Raw genomic sequence first — 16410 nt, 5'->3', positions numbered from 1 at the left:
CCTTCACATGGCATCGTTATGCAAGAAGCTGATTGGTTATTCTGGTTCCATAAACACAAGGGCCAATCAGGAAGGGATACAGAGATGTGTGGCACTCTTTTGAACTACCCAAGCCACGTCAACTACTAACGTCTTTGGCGGTTGACTTGTGTCATCGCCCATACACACAGTCACGGTCTAGGTATATATACCTAGACCGTGCACACAGTATCACTAGTAACGGTTTCATGGGACTTCAGAATATCAAGGAAAGAGCATATTCAAAACTGTATCGGATCAGTTTAAACAGTATGATTATATATATATATATATATATATATATATATATATATATATATATATATATATATATATATATATATATATATACACTTATAAACTAATAGCTTCGTCACATATACATAGTATATTTTTCTACACACAAATATTAAGCCACATACCCTTCAATTCAATACCGAATTCACCCCACCATGGGAACAGGTTTCACCCAAAGGGAATTATAGATAATAAATAATAAACAATATCTGCCCAGACCAGGTTACGAACGTATGTGTTTTGGGACTGATGCCTGGAGGGCAGGGACCAATCTATCCGGCTATAGGCCTTCAGGATGTGGCAACACCAACGACCACATTTGGAAGGTTAAAAGCAACCATGTGTGGTTGTGCCTGAGCGGTGCAGCACTAGGCTCACGTTTGGTAGGTCTAGACCTCCAGCCACCTAGCTATAAATGGAAACCAGCGTCCGCTGAGGCCAAGGCAAAGGGCATGGGCTTAGCAGCCTCGCCCTTACAGATTTGTTGAAAAATCAGAAAAATATTTGCACAATGTGCATTAATTTACGAAAAATTAAGAGAGAGAGAGAGAGAGAAACCTGAAATGAGTCATCACAAGAACTGGCATGAAATTATCAGAAAATTCATTCCAATTACCTCGTAGCGTCCTTCACCAGGTACCTAGAAATGGCCTTCCCGACAGACAGAGGAATCAAGTTGCAGGATTCTGAAGTAGTCTTTTCAGCAGTCGCCAAGAACCCAGTAGGACGTCCGTTGGCTTGGACCTTCCTCAGAGACAACTGGGGAAAGATATACAAGCAGTAAGTTTACAGTAATTAAGTTTTCGTATAGATATGTCTGTAGTAATAACACTGAATGAGGTTTAAATTGTTAATAGACACATATACATCATATATGTATATATCTTAAGTCAAATAATGACACACTCAAAGTTAAAGATGAATAAAATGCACATTTACGTTCCCCGAGTTATAAGAGATTTAGACCACACAGATACGCCTTCATAACCCACGTCAGAAAAAAAAACATCTTTAATGTACTAATTGTGCAATCTTATGCCCATGACATAAAAAAAAAAACTTTAAAATTATTATTTTACCTCCCACTCAGTATCTATATGCTACTTGTTCTAATTAATGGTCTATTTTTACTCACTTCTTCACTTATTCTTTTAGCTATGGCAAGGCAAACAGACGAATCCTCAAGTCAGTTACGGCTGGATTCAACACAAGGCAACAATTGAAAGAGGTAGGTTTATGTTATATTATAAAAAAAGTTACAGTGGAAAATTGACACAGTATCTGTTTATGTGAATTGCAATATCTGTGCTTTTTTTCTCAATCTCAGTTAACATACTGAGGCATGCATCCCTTTAGAAAGATACTGGACTCTCCATCACATCTGAAATCGAACTCCCTCTACTTTTTTCTTTTTATCTTCACGACTGGGCTAGTTAGGGGCACTTGGTTGCCTGGTCCTCCGACTCCAACACGAAACAAATTTTGACATCCAAGTAACGAGCCTTTGTCCTCTAGGCGAAATGAATATTAACGAACGACTTGGAGGCAGAAATGGTTTGTTACTTTAACTTTTCTTCGAGAGATGGAGATAACCTAAATCCCAACTCACCCGCCTCCTCCGTCATCCTTTCCAGGTGCAGTTATTCCAAGAGGAACATAAACGTGACCTCGGGGCTGCTTCCAGGACGATGGAGAACGCTATCGAGAGAATCACCAACGACATTGCCTGGATGGACTCCAACTACCAAAACATTGTAGACTGGCTCGAGAGTCAAGGGTACAGCTCGAAAGTGAGCAATATTTAGGCGATATAGACATTTAGTGTTAAAATATGAAAATGAATGTTGTTTTTGCTGTTTTCATTATTGATGTCAGTGATAAGGGAGTCAAGAATTCAGACACATTTTGTTGTGATCGCTGGTTTCCTTTCGGGAACGTCGATGATAATATGATATCTACGACTGATTATCGACTGGTGGTTCTTCAACCTGGCTTTATCAAGTACCGACATTCACTTCAGGGAAATCAAGCGAGTCCATCTTCCTACTTACCGCCTTCGCCACACAGTTCCCATGTGTCATGATTTTCATTTTGGTTTGACGACTTTCTTTTGCACAAAATATCAGTTATATGACAAGCGAAATTATTCACAGGAATGCCACCTTACTAACGTATTCTGTCCATTCGAAACAATGTAACGTAGGTACCTATAGCCACTATCGTACTTTGATTATATCCTCGTCGCTGTCATTTCATACACAAGATATGTTTTTGTTCATATTATTTCCTGCTCATACGAAAGAAATCCAGTCGCTGCAGCGCGTCAGTACTAGAAGCTAATAGAAGCTAATACCAGCATACCGCCCGGTTGGTTGCACAGTTAAAAGACAATCTGTAGATTTTACCCAGAAGCCCCAAGTAGTTGTAAATACAAGTTTTGAATTTTCACGTTTTTTAACTGCCATCACCTCTTAAGTCGGGCATATTTTAGTGTGTTTATGAAAAGCGCCTACTAAAAGAAGCTGATTTGAGTGATTGACCATAGAAGGATTGCATTTTTATGAATGAATTTCCTACTCATGGTCACCACAGTCAATAAATATCATGATGACCAGCAGCGCTTACGTCTCTCGAAACTTGTAACGTACGTAGACAAATTACCGGGAACCTTTCTTTATGGAAACATACTAATTATCGGTAGATCTCGTCTTTTAAAGTTTTAATTTAATTTTTTTCTTGCTAACATTATATAAAATGTTTTTCAGTTACGTAGAAAAAACAGAGCATAAAACAATGTACTTAACTTTTATAGAATTACGAGTCCTGTGGACTGCAAATAATAAATGTAATAATGTTATATGTTGGTTTTAAATTCCTCAATTCTCACCTCAATCTTCTTTGCGAACGATGCGCACGACACTAGATGCACTAAAAACAATGTTCCAACCTGTAATACAATGCCGCAAATTCTGTAGAATTATTTCCATCGGAAGAAATTCTTGGAATATCTCAGGGGGTTCACTGTGAAGTCAAAGTAACAGCAAACATGTTACCAGCAATGAAATCAACAGTACTCAAGACAAAAAAACAATCAGGTTATTTGATGAGAAGAACTCAACTTCCGTATCGAATACGAGCTTTAGTATCAATATGGAGATATTGAACGAAAAGTAAATATACTACATATATATATATATATATATATATATATATATATATATAATATATATATATATATATATATATATTACAGTAGGGATTCCCAAGAATGTGGAAGGACGAGAGAAGTGCCAGTCGCGGATGTGTATAGCGCCATAACTGACTCCAAGGCCTCCGACTCCATGGCCATCTCCTGGGTCCCCAAGTCGTCTTGAAGCCTTCAGAGAAAGCATGTAACCAAAGAAGGCGAAGAGCATGGTAAAATGGACTGAATGATGAAGAAGATCCACTAAAAGAGATTTTCCAGAGAAAAGTGCATCAGGAGAATGACAGATAACTTCAGCCTACAAATGTTTACTATTGATAATATGAACTACTTACGGAGCACTATGGAGTCAAGGTTCCTACTTTCTGCCATTATGAATTTATTCAACAACTCTACAGTTGTATTGTCACTTACGTACGCAAGTTCATTATTCGAAATACGGATTCGGAAGGAAATAATCAAGAACTTCAAGAAGAGCGGAAGGCAATGGTGTGGAGGAACTGAAAAATTCATACGAAATAAAAGGCAGAGAATTAGATGTTTTCTAAGCTGACTGAGAGGAGACTTTAGATGCCCAAAATCACCACTTGCAGCAGTTCTTCACTCAAAATAAGAAAGAAGCGTAATAAAGAAAAGATGACATCGGATGGAGGTAAACTGAAGAATGTTGACTAAGGAAAAAGTAGAGAACCTGAGGTGTTAGAAGCTGCTTGAAATATTTTGGTTTCTAAAACTTTTTCAGAAACAAGGTAAAATCAAAGGGATCATCAATATCGTCTTTAAGAGGACTCCCATAAGATTATAGAATACGACTCGTTAAAAAAATCAACTGCTTATGTGACAGAAAAAAACTCTAAGTAATGCTTACACGCGATGTTAAAATTATCAACAACCTACGGTATTTTCCTCGAGGCCATTTTGAATCCTTCAGTCTCCGGCTCCTGGAAGGACGACAGATAAGCCATTCGCACATTAGCCGACCTTCAATGTCTCCAAGAGCAATCTCAGAGATACTTCACATTGTCTTGAAGCTTTCAGAGACAGCAAGTGTCATATATGAAAAGCTGGGCAAGAGAAAGTAGAGTATCATGAAGGGACTTGGCTATCAAGGCACACCGTTTAAAAGAAGGAAAAAATAAACAGAACTTCCAGAAGAAAACTGCATCGCGACAAGAAAACAAAAGATGCTGACGAAAGCCAGGTATCCTGCCAGCCTGGAGTTGGACCCTGGAGAAAGCCAAAAACTTCAAGGATGAAGCCAAAAAGTACCCACAGCACCGGTCTCATGAAGTCAGCCTGGAAGGAAAGGGTCAGACCCAGTGGCTGCTTCTTCAAAGCAAGGCAGGTATCCTGCCAGTCTAGGGTTGCAGCCCTTAGTAGAGCGGCAGCCCAGACCATTGAGATACAATGATCGAGATACCGACTGTAACCCCTACTGGTATTTAGGAGTAGACTTGTAAACTGTGAAACTGACCGTCTGCCGAAAATGTATGGGTGGCTTACTTAACAAGCACCACTAATTGTTTTGTTAGGAAACAACAGGAGTCTGTCTATATGTATGTAGGGACAATTAGATAAGAAAATCCACTGGTAGAAATATATATAGAGTGAGGGTAGAGTAATGAAAGAATCTACCAGGAGAGGTAGAAAAGGGGAGTAGATGTGTGGCAGTATCAGACTGCAGAAATAGCAGTTTCAAAAACGAGACTAAACACAGGCAGCAGTTTGCCAAAACAGTAAGTTGCAAACTCCAGTGGAAAATCTGAACTTTGACACCTTCAGTGGGTGGTTACCGTAGATTAACAGAACCAATAAGACTAATCTAGGGGTGGCACCGGAATTAAGGAAAGCCACTCAAGAAGTAGTAGGATGTGTCTTAGTAGAAGTTAAGGAGGAGCTTAACAGTGTGAGTTAGGTTGAGGCTTCACTTGAGGACTCAGAGAAACTCATTTAGGATCTAAGCCTTATACGGGGAGGCTATGTCCATTCTCCCTCTGTTCCTTGTGTAGTGTTGTGTAAAACTTTTGAACTGTGACTTAGTTAATATAAGTAAGATTAATTGAGTGGTGTTTAACTTGCCAAGAATCTAAGGATAAGTATCCGTGCTAAACCCTCCTGAGAGACTGGAAAATAAAAGGAAATTAATCTACAATGTTCCTAAGAAAAGAAAAACTCACCGCAAGTGATAATTGAAGGTTAGCCCATATAACAGATAACCTTCCAAACATTACCAATAAGCTACCGAAGAAGACTGACTATAAAGAGAAGAGAAGAGAGAAAGAGAATAAAAGAAACCCGTAAGGACATAAACACAAACCCAAACAACAACGAAGAAAATAAAACAAGCACAACAGTTTGTTAGATTTTGGGTCTCGATCCAATATATGAGATACCAGATGAAACTGATATATAATATATCTGCAGACTCTACTGATAATACAATGGCCAGTGACAGACATTTTGGAGGGTGGGTTCCCCCTGACAGACGCACTGAAAAGGAGGGGTTAATTAGATCTAGATCCAACCTAGGAGATACCGAGTAAAATTTGCACTAAAATAGCACTGCACATCCTGGAGTACTGCGGTGGTAATGACAGACATTTTAGTGGGTGGTTACCCCCTGACAGACACCCCACAACGAGTCGGGGGGAGGGGGAGTGGGAGACAGGATCTGCATCCAACATCGGAGATACCAAGTAAAATTTGTACTACAATAGCACTGCACATCCTAGAGTACTGTGGTTGTAATGACAGACATTTTAGTGTGTGGTCACCCCTTGATAGACACCCCACAACGAGTGGGGAGGGGGAAACAGGATCTGCATCCAACATCGGAGATACCAAGTAAAATTTGTACTATATTAGCACTGCACATTCTAGAGTACTGCAGTGGTATTACCAGACATTTTAGTGGATGGTTACCCCCTGACAGACACCCCACAACGAGTGCAGAGGGGGAGGGGGAAACAGGATCTGTATCCAACATCGGAGATACCAATTACAATTTGTACTACAATAGCACTGCACATCCTAGAGTACTGTGGCGGTAATGACAGACATTTTAGTGGGTGGTTACCCGTTCACAGACATAACCTACGATTGGAAGGGAGAGATGGAACAATTTGAAATGATTCAAAATCTACTATAGGCAATATTAATATTATAAATATGGTGATTATCTGAAAATCGTAAGCCTGAGAAAATGTGAAAGGTAAAAAATTCAAGAAATATTGTGACGTTTCAGGAAAAGAATTACTGCTGGAGTTATTTTTTAAAATTCCTATTGAAGTATGGAATATTTCACTTCATTAATTCCATCACATCTATATAAAAAACTATGTATGAGACTTACTAGGCCTGGTCTTCTTTCTATAGTTTCACACACACACACACACACACACACACACACACACACACACACACACACACACACACATATATATATATATATATATATATATATATATATATATATATATATATATATATATATATATATATATACATATAAATATATATATATATATATATATATATTATATATATATATATATATACATATATACATATATATATATACATAAATATATTATATATATATATATATATATATATATATATATATATATAAATATTAGCACTATCCTTTGGTGTGGAGTTATTACTTCACAAAAAGTACTATTTCAATCTGGAATGGGAGGGGGTCACAAGTGGACCCAACAGCTACAACGCATGTGGGTGCTGGAGACATTTTTGAATAATTAAACCAGTCATATGGCGCCACTACATTCCTCTAAAAAAAAAAGAAATGTAAGTATTCTCGTTTTAATAGCGTCTTTGGTCATTTTCTTTTCTTGGCTATGGTCAGGGCACTGCAGCCATGTCGAGGTTCGTAGCCCAACGTGTATTGTCATAACTGAATTGTTCTTTGGTTGCTGTTGGTTCGTGTGGATGAAATGAAATTTTTATCGGATATGGGATTTCGATTGATATTAAGACCAAAGTCCCATCATGAAGAGCCGTTTTAACACCAGCACATTCACAAAGAGATGATGTATCACAACACAAATAATTACTGGAAACGGAAATGTGAATGAATTGTTCAGGATAGGCTAACTATAAACATTAAAACATTTTCACCCATTCTATTCCCCTGACTCCCAAATTAAGTTACCCTATAATATCATGTCAGTTATCTAATGGTCCATTTATTTTCGGCTGCCTCACTCAAATTGATCTGTACGCTATCACCAAGTATCAGGTACCATATTTATTCAGGAAAGAAAATTTAAACTCATATAAAAATGATACTTACGCAGTTTGATGTTTAAAGCCAGCTTAGTGTGTTTGTCTCTTAACTTCCCGCCGGCACGCACCCAGGTAGCCTATGTAATGTGTTTCAATACATTCTATCGATGCTGGCTTTGATGATTATTATTCGGCTAATTTTCTCCCTATTAATATTTTTACTTTAATTGTTCATTATATCCAGTAGACAGGCACTAACATCATATTATATCCTCACGTCTGTTCAATGTATTTACCTTTGCTAATATGATTTATAATGCGTCTCCAACACAGTTATAAAAATCGGACAAACGAATGTGCAAATATGTCAGCTGTGTGCAAGGCATAGGGCGTCAATCACTGAAGTAACGATCTCCTTGCCGAGAGTGACTTCGGAAGGCCATATTGAAAGGTTTCGGTCCAGCTCTTAGTACTATATTTTATTACTATTACTTTATTATTATTATTATTATTATTATTATTATTATTATTATTATTATTATTATTATTCGACCCAATTTCACAGATAAAAATTACTTTACGAAAACAGGCCTAAGCAATCCTTCCATTGTGGTCAAGGCCTAAGCATCTGCTTTAGGATCTAAGCAGTGTCAAGCATAAATGGTTCCTGTGTAATACAGGACTTTCTTTGCACACAGTAATGTAGTACAATCACTAAACACTAACACTCACAATGCATTTACTCAGTAAGCACTCACAGTTGCATACATTCACTATACACACACACACACTTAACATACACTGACACTCTGAATACCCAACACTCACTAGGCACTCACGATACACTAAATGCTCATTAAACACTTGAAACACTAAATTCATTAAATACTTATTATACCCCAAACACTCGGTAAGCATTCACTAAACACTCACTTAATCCTAAACATAAATTAAACACTAAACACTCACTAAACTCTAAGCACTCACTAAATACTAAATGCTTACCAAACCCTAAATACTTAATAAATACTAAACAATGAATGAACATCCACTCATTAAAAACTCAATAAACACTTACACACTAAACATTTGCTAAACATTAACATTCACTGAACGCTCACTCAACATTCACAAAACATTCACTAAAACCCTAAAAACTCACTGTGTACTTACACTAAATATTCACTAAGCACTACCATTCACAAGACATTCTCTAAACGTTCACTTAACATTCACAAAATATTCACTAAAACCCTAAAGACAAAACATTCACTAAATACTTACACAATAAACATTCAATAACATTCACTAAACCCTACAGACTCAGTAAAAATTCACTGAATACTGACACATTAAAGTCACTAAACCCTAAACATTCATCAAACACTTACTCATAAACATTCACTAAACACTTACTCACTAAACCCTAACAATTCGCTAAACACTTACTCATTAAACATTAACGATAGAAAAAATTCACAATCGCACTAACTTTTCATTTCTCTGGTTTTCTTTACACAAATGCTAGGTGATTATTTCTTTGGTCTTAAATTTATTCATAATCTTCTTGAGAGAATGGAAATGTTCGAAATAACTTGGTGTGTGGAGAGATTGTTTAAAAAACAGAGCTCCTCTGTGTCCTTCCTCACTCAGGTGTATTATATCTGACGAATTTTACACCACCCGAAAAAAAAATCGACTTTAATAACAACAATATTCATTCATAAAACTGATAATACAAAAAATGTATCCATGATTTTACTAGTATGAAAGTCAGTTGAAACCAAAAGAATTTAGTCCTGCTTCGATAAAACAAACCGAGTAGGCTATAGCGCAATTATTATGATCTGTACCCTGACTATAGCGTATATATTATATATGTATTACTATCTATTTAATGGGTGCGTATTACTCTATTTAACAAATGTCATGTACATAGACATTTTACAGCAATAACTCTAATAATGATAAGAACTTACATGCTACTTTACAGTGCCAGTCTCCCAGCCACCGCTACATTAATTTTCATCTTGTAAACACAGCTAAAGCGAGTACTATAATTGAAGTCAGTTGCTTGCTTGACAAAATAATAATATGGCCGAATTATTATGGGCCTACAGATGACTGTTAATATGAAACAAATAAATAATTTTTGTGTTAAATAAATACAAAGGATATAGATAGGATAAAATATTTATTAAATATATCACGATAATGCATAGTCTAGACATTAATTGTCAGGGCTTGCCCTTCCCCCTGCCCACCTGTTGGGGTGTGTCTGTCATGGGAAAACCATCCACTAAAATGTCTATCATTACCACCGCAGTACTTTAGGATGTGCAGTGCAATTGTAGTACAAATTTTACTTGGTATCTCCAATGTTGGATGCAGATCCTGTCTCCCCCTCCCCACTCGTTGTGGGACGTCTGTCAGGGGGTAACCACCCACTAAAATGTCTGTCATTACCACCACAGTATTCTAGGATGTGCAGTGCTATTGTAGTGTAAATTTTACTCGGCATCTCCTAGGTTGGATCTAGATCCAATTAACACCCTCTTCTCAGTGCATCTGTCAGGGGGAACTCACCCTCCAAATGTCTGTCACTGGTCATTTATTATCAGTAGAGTCTGCAGATATATTATATATTAGTTTCATCTGGTATCTCATATATTGGATCTAGACCCAAATTCTAACAAGCAATTTGTGGTGCTTGTTATGTAAGCCACCCATATATTTTCGGCAGACGGTCAGTTTCAGTTTACAAGTCTACTCCTAAATACCAGTAGGGGTTACAGTCAGTATCTCGATCGTTGTATCTCAATGGTCTAGGCTGCGGGACTATAATTAAAATTCTTTCAGAATCTTTCCTGCTATATTTTGATAATTCAAAATATCTCTCGTGGAATATAGAAAAGCAACGAAAAATCGAGAGAGAGGAGAGCATATGAACTGGGTATGGCCTGTGTAGGTACCATAAGGATTCAAGTTTGAAGAAAATGGGTCATTACCTAGCCTTGGCAGCATCTGTTGTTGTGATGTTGTTCTCCAGATGTTGTTCAAAATACGGAGGCATAGTCATCTTGTTTGGTGTGGCTGCCTATTCGCTGGTGAGGTTTCTCTTGACTGATGATGGAGCTGAACAGCCCAAGGAAAAGGAACTGAACGAGAGAACTGCGGCCTTGCGAGACACAATCCAGTGTCAGAAAGAGCAGCGCATGAACTTGGACAGGACAATTCTTCAGCTGCATGAAGAGATATGGAATTTTTATTCTAAAATTAATATTAATAATACTTACCTGTATAATTTTTTTAGCCCTAAATCCCCAAAAACCGCACCAAAATTTACCACATTGGCAACCCTGTTACCTCCTATTCTGTCCACCAGTTGGCAACACTGTCGTTGACAGATACAAAAACCTTCCCTCAAATCAGTTGTGATAGGCAGATCGTGGGGTAGGATGGGTGGGACTAGATAAATTATACAGGTAAGTATTATTAATATTAATTTTAGAATAAAAATTCCATATTAATAAACATTACCTTAATATAATTTATCTAGCCCGATTAACCACATTGAAAAGGAGGAGGGAATCTGAATACAATTTCCCCTTCGGACAGAATAGGAGAAAACAAACAAAGAAATATATATCATAGGCAGTCAAAACTCAACCCAAGGTCAAAGATACTAACAACTCAAAGTCTCCTACCATAATGCCACCAAACTGCAGTAGCACAGGACAAGGAGTAAGTGCATAGTCAGTCCGTCTGTACTAAAGTCAGGTGACCGACCAAGGTGACCAGTTCAGACGAATTGCGGACAGCAAGGCTGCACCTGAAGACTATCAAGCACTATTCTTTCCCTAAAGGATGAGTGTCTGGACTGTCTGGGCGATTCAAAGCTAAGCAAACCTTGGGGGTGTATCAACGCAACCCGACGTCGCCAGCAACGAATCGGCTCATGAGCAACTCCTAACTCGAGCTTTTCTGGTGCCAAGAGAAAGAGCGCGGAGCAAAAAGGCGATTCAGTCCCGAAGGACGAATGCCTGACAGTCCAACCTGGTCTCATGTTACATGATCATCAAGGTGTATCAACGCAACCGACTTCGTCAACAAGAAACTCAGGGCTACTAAATGTCGCCTGATCTCACACGAGTGTCTGACTCCGAGAAAACAGGTGAGACAAAAAGTAGATGGTGAGCGAGTCACCGATGACAGCAGACGATCCATCGACTAATTCCCTGTCCAGACAGTGGAAGAAGCAGGAGTCGTCAGGACAAGCAAACCAGTGGCTAGTCCTAGGTCAGCATCCGAAACTCTGGGAGAAAGCCGTAGTCGCCAGTGCCGACAACCCAGTGGCTGGAACCATTTCACACTGAAAATGGAAGCAGCATGAGTTGCCAAGCAGTCAGTCCTTATCATCAACAACACCTAAATACCAAACTGCCTAATTCCCATTATAACTACGTCAAAAACTGCCATGGGTTATAATACAAAAACAAAAAAAAATATATACAACAAAACAAAAATTAATGAATAATATACAGGTAGCAACCAAACGTAACACAGGAAGACTACCTAATTCTCCTGTCTGACGACCTATCCTGCCATCACCAACGGGCCCAAAGAACAAAGGTCGCCTAGAAACTAGAGAAATATCCCTCAAGTAAAAAGAGGCAAAAACAGAATTAGAACGCCAAGTCGCCGCCTCAAGCACCTTGGCGACTGAGACGTTCTTCATAAAAGCTACTGATGTAGCAACTGCTCTAATACTGTGTGCTCTCGGCGTCTGGTCTTCCCCAGCAGCCGAAACCACCAGTTTTAACGATCAATCTCTGAGAAAAAAGGATACACCATTCTTTGAAATAGGTCTCTTGGAACTTGACGGGGTTTCGGGGTGAAAACAAACAGATGACGGGACGACCTGAATGTCCTTCGTGCGGCGTTAAATAACATGAGAGCGCCCTAACAGGGCAAAGAACTAATTCCTCATTTAAATTACCAACAAAGTCGACAGCGACTTCAGTACGAAAGACCTGGGAATGGGATTATCAGACGATTCAGTCTTTGCGACAAATTCAGGAAGGTATGACAAAATCATGTCTTGTCCAGATCTGGCAACCAGAAAAGAGAGTGCTTGCAGTTCACCCACCCTCTTGGCTGTAGCCAGTGAGACAAGGAAGAGTGTCTTAGAAGAGAGGTCCCTAAATTTGGCAGAATTCAGAGGCTCAAACGGAGGGAACCTTAAGGCTTGAAGGACTTTGTTAACGTCCCATGTCAGAGGCGAACACTGCGGCCTGGGTCGAGATAGGGAAAAAAGATCGAAGTAAATCTCTAATGACATAAGATGAAGAGATCTCAGGGAGCCTTGCCTTAAAAACATAGGAAAGCATAGACCTATAAACCCTTAATGCACGAAGGTGACAGGGCCCTGTCATGATGTAAATGAACTAAAAACTCCGCTACTTTCGGTAAGGAAGGTCTAGAAATTGAATGTCCTTGAGACTTACACCAACGTCTGTAAACCGACCATTTAGCCTGATAATTTACTCTGGTTGATTGCTGTCTGGCAAGAGCCAACTGTCGCGCCACTCTGGAGGAGAACCCTTCGTGCTTGGAGAACCTCCTGACAGTCTCCAGGCATGAAGATGAAGCATGTGGAGCCTCTGATGGAACCGATGAAAATGGGGTTGTTTGAGAAGATCTGGTCTCTCTGGCAGGCGAATGGGGGGTTCCACCAGTGCTGCCAGAAGGTCGGGAAACTACTCCTTCTGTGGCCAGAAGGGGGCGATCAAGGTGAGATCCAGACGCTTGGTTGCCCTCACTTTGTTGAGGACTGACCTTACCAGAGAGAACGGAGGAAAAGCATAGGCTTGAAGTCCCTCCCAGTCCTGCAAAAGAGAGTCTGTTCCCGGCAACTCTGAGGAGTCTGGTAAGGGGCGAAGAATATCTGGCACCGAAAATTCAGTGGGGAGGCAAACAGATCGACTTGTGACAGGCCATTTCTTCCTGAGGCTGTCGAAGACTTCCTGGCAAAGTGTCCCACTCCGACCCTTGAACTTCGTTCGGTCTCGACAAGGCGTCTGCTAAGGACGTTGTGATGGCCCAGGATAAACTGAGGGACCAACGTAATCCCCCTGTCTTCTGCCCAACACAGGATTGATAGGGCTTCTTGAGTGAGAAGATCCGACTGTGTGCCGCCTTGGTTTCTCAAGTACGAGACTGCTGTGGTGTTGTCGACAAAGATCGCGACAACCGACTCCAACAGTTGTTCCTGAAATGAAAGAAGGCCTAGGTACACTGCCCTCAGTTCCCTCCAATTTATTGACATGATCCTCTCCTCCTCTAACCAAAGGCCCGAAGCGGCTTCGGAGCCCAGGTGTGCGCCCCAACCTTGATCCGAGGCGTCTGACCAAAACATTAGGTCCGGAGGAACCGAAAGAAGAGATGTCCCTGACTTGAGGCGTGAACTTGCATCCACCAACGGAGATCCTTCCGACATTGTGGAGAAGAGGCGACTATCGTGTCCTCGACACGAAATCCCATGACTGGCGAAGTGTCGACTGAAGGGACCTCATTCTGAGACGACCTCCGGGAACCAGTTGGTGAGGGATGACAAATGGCCCAGGAGAGACCTCCAAAGAGAAACTGGCTGCGTTACGGAGGACAAAAATTCTTCGATCAGACTCAGAAGCTTGTCTATCCGTTTCTGAGCGGGAGAAGCCCTCAAAATCTGGGAATTCAAAACAATCCCCAGATAAGTCATGATCTGGCAAGGGATTAGATTGGACTTGTCGAAGTTGACACGAATGCCCAACTCGACACAAAGAGACAGAACAATCTCCCTCGACCGGAGACATTTCTATAGAGATTCGGCCTGGACTAGCCAATCGTCCAGATACCGAAGCATCCTTACATTTAACTGATGCAGGAATAGCTGAATAGCGGAAACAGGAGCCAACACCCGAGAAAAGACCGGTGGAGCAGTGGTGAGGCCGAAACAAAGGGTCTTGAACTGGAAAACTCCCGAGTCCGTGAAAACCGAAGTAAGGTCGCTTCTTGGATGGATGGGGAGGGGATTTGCAGATAAGCATCCTGCAGATCGATGGAAAATCATCCAGTCCCCCCTCCTGCGGATGAAAGAACAGTCTGGACCGTCTCCATCCTGAACTTGGACTTTAGAATGAACTTGTTCAAAATCGAAAGATCTATGATGGGGCGCCAGGCACCCGAGGCCTTTAGAACTACAAACATCCGAGAGTAAAACCCGGGAGAAGGAGGAGCTCGCCTCTATGGCATCCTTCTCCAAGAGGGCCGAAAGCTCCTTCTCCAAGGCTTGACCCCTGATTGAGTGAGGGGAATAACTGCTGAAACTCGAGAGGACGATTGGAAAGTGGAGGTCTGGAAACAAAAGGGATCTCGTAACCTTCCTTCAGGACCTCCACCACTCAAGCATCCACCGCTCTCCCCTGCCAAGCTGACCAATGGCGGGAGAGACAAGCTCCTACTGCGGTCTCCAGGCGAGGTGATGACTCCTACTTCCGAAAATTCTTACACAGAGACAAGGAAGAAGAAGAAGAAGAAGAAGAAGGTCCTCCTGGAAGTTGAGCTCTTTCTCTGCCCTTAGAGCCATGCCAAGAACCTCTCCCGCGTTTCAAAGGGTGAGCACCAGAGGATGAAGAAGAGGCACCAGCAACCTGAGATGTACTCTGGAAAAAAGAGCCAGAAGGAGGTTGTTGGGCTGGAGCAGAAGGTACAGATCTGGTCCTAAACTTACGCTTACTCCTTGAAGGAACGGGAGGAAGACCAGAGGAAAAAGCTCTTGATAAGGCCCAGTGAGCTTGGGAAGAGGCATCACCTTGATGTTCCTTCAAAACCTCAGAAAGTACAGAAATATCGAAAAGGAAATCTCCAAAAGGAGAAGAGGACAACAGACGGGTTCTCTGAATCTCCGATACAGAGGAGGGTAACTGCGACAAATACAGGTTTACGCCTTAGAGAAACAAGAAAGGCCTGCATTGAAGCAGCAAGCTCGTTCTGATGTACAGAAGCAGATTGAAATGGATGAGCAGAATTTCTCAAAAAGAGAGCATCAGGAGGAACAAACCCGGAGTCCTTTATATACATAATTAAAAGCCCTCCGAGGACCCACATATTGAAGGATTGAGCTTCTTGTAAGGAGCTCATACGACTCCATAGCAATAAAATCTTCAATTGAGACAGAGACCGAAGCCTTAGAAGGCAAGGGTTGACTTGAAAGTCGGACAAAATCAGGATTTGGCTTGGGGGGTCGAGAGAATGAAGAATCATCCACCACCTGGTAAACTCCTCTCCGGTGTCGTAGAAGAGAAGAGAGCTTCCTCTTCCCTTCCCCGATCACCTTCGAAAGTTTAGCGGCAACGTCCGCCCTCACTCTCGCGAACCTCTGGGCAAGGGAAAACGTTAAAAAAAATTCCCGTGACTGGGAAGGACCGTCAAGAAAAATCCCTTCTGTAATACAATGAGGCGGAGGCTGCTTCTGCTCTTTAGGCCTCGCCTGAGGAAGAAAACTCAAAATTTAAATCAAAAAGTTTCTTGAATTCTACATCATGACATCCATTTGAGGAAACATCAATATCACATGAATCCGCGTCATCATCATCATC

The 16410-nt window shown here is 40.7% G+C and overlaps 1 protein-coding gene across 3 annotated transcripts in view; it reads left to right on the top strand.

Moving 5' to 3' along the window:
- Positions 1-3172, top strand: part of LOC135220868 (aminopeptidase N-like) — a 72584-nt gene extending 69412 nt beyond the window's left edge. For all 3 annotated transcript variants that reach the window (XM_064258455.1, XM_064258456.1, XM_064258457.1), the window contains 3 exons: positions 952-1095; positions 1471-1543; positions 1950-3172. In XM_064258455.1, coding sequence (XP_064114525.1) covers positions 952-1095; positions 1471-1543; positions 1950-2120 — 388 coding nt within the window. In that variant the 3' untranslated portion in view covers positions 2121-3172. The remainder of the gene's footprint in view (positions 1-951; positions 1096-1470; positions 1544-1949) is intronic.
- The last annotated feature ends 13238 nt before the right edge of the window (positions 3173-16410 follow it).

Source organism: Macrobrachium nipponense, chromosome 2, assembly GCF_015104395.2.
Source record: "Macrobrachium nipponense isolate FS-2020 chromosome 2, ASM1510439v2, whole genome shotgun sequence".
Taxonomy (NCBI): domain Eukaryota; kingdom Metazoa; phylum Arthropoda; class Malacostraca; order Decapoda; family Palaemonidae; genus Macrobrachium; species Macrobrachium nipponense.
This window is presented reverse-complemented; position numbering and strand designations above follow the sequence as displayed.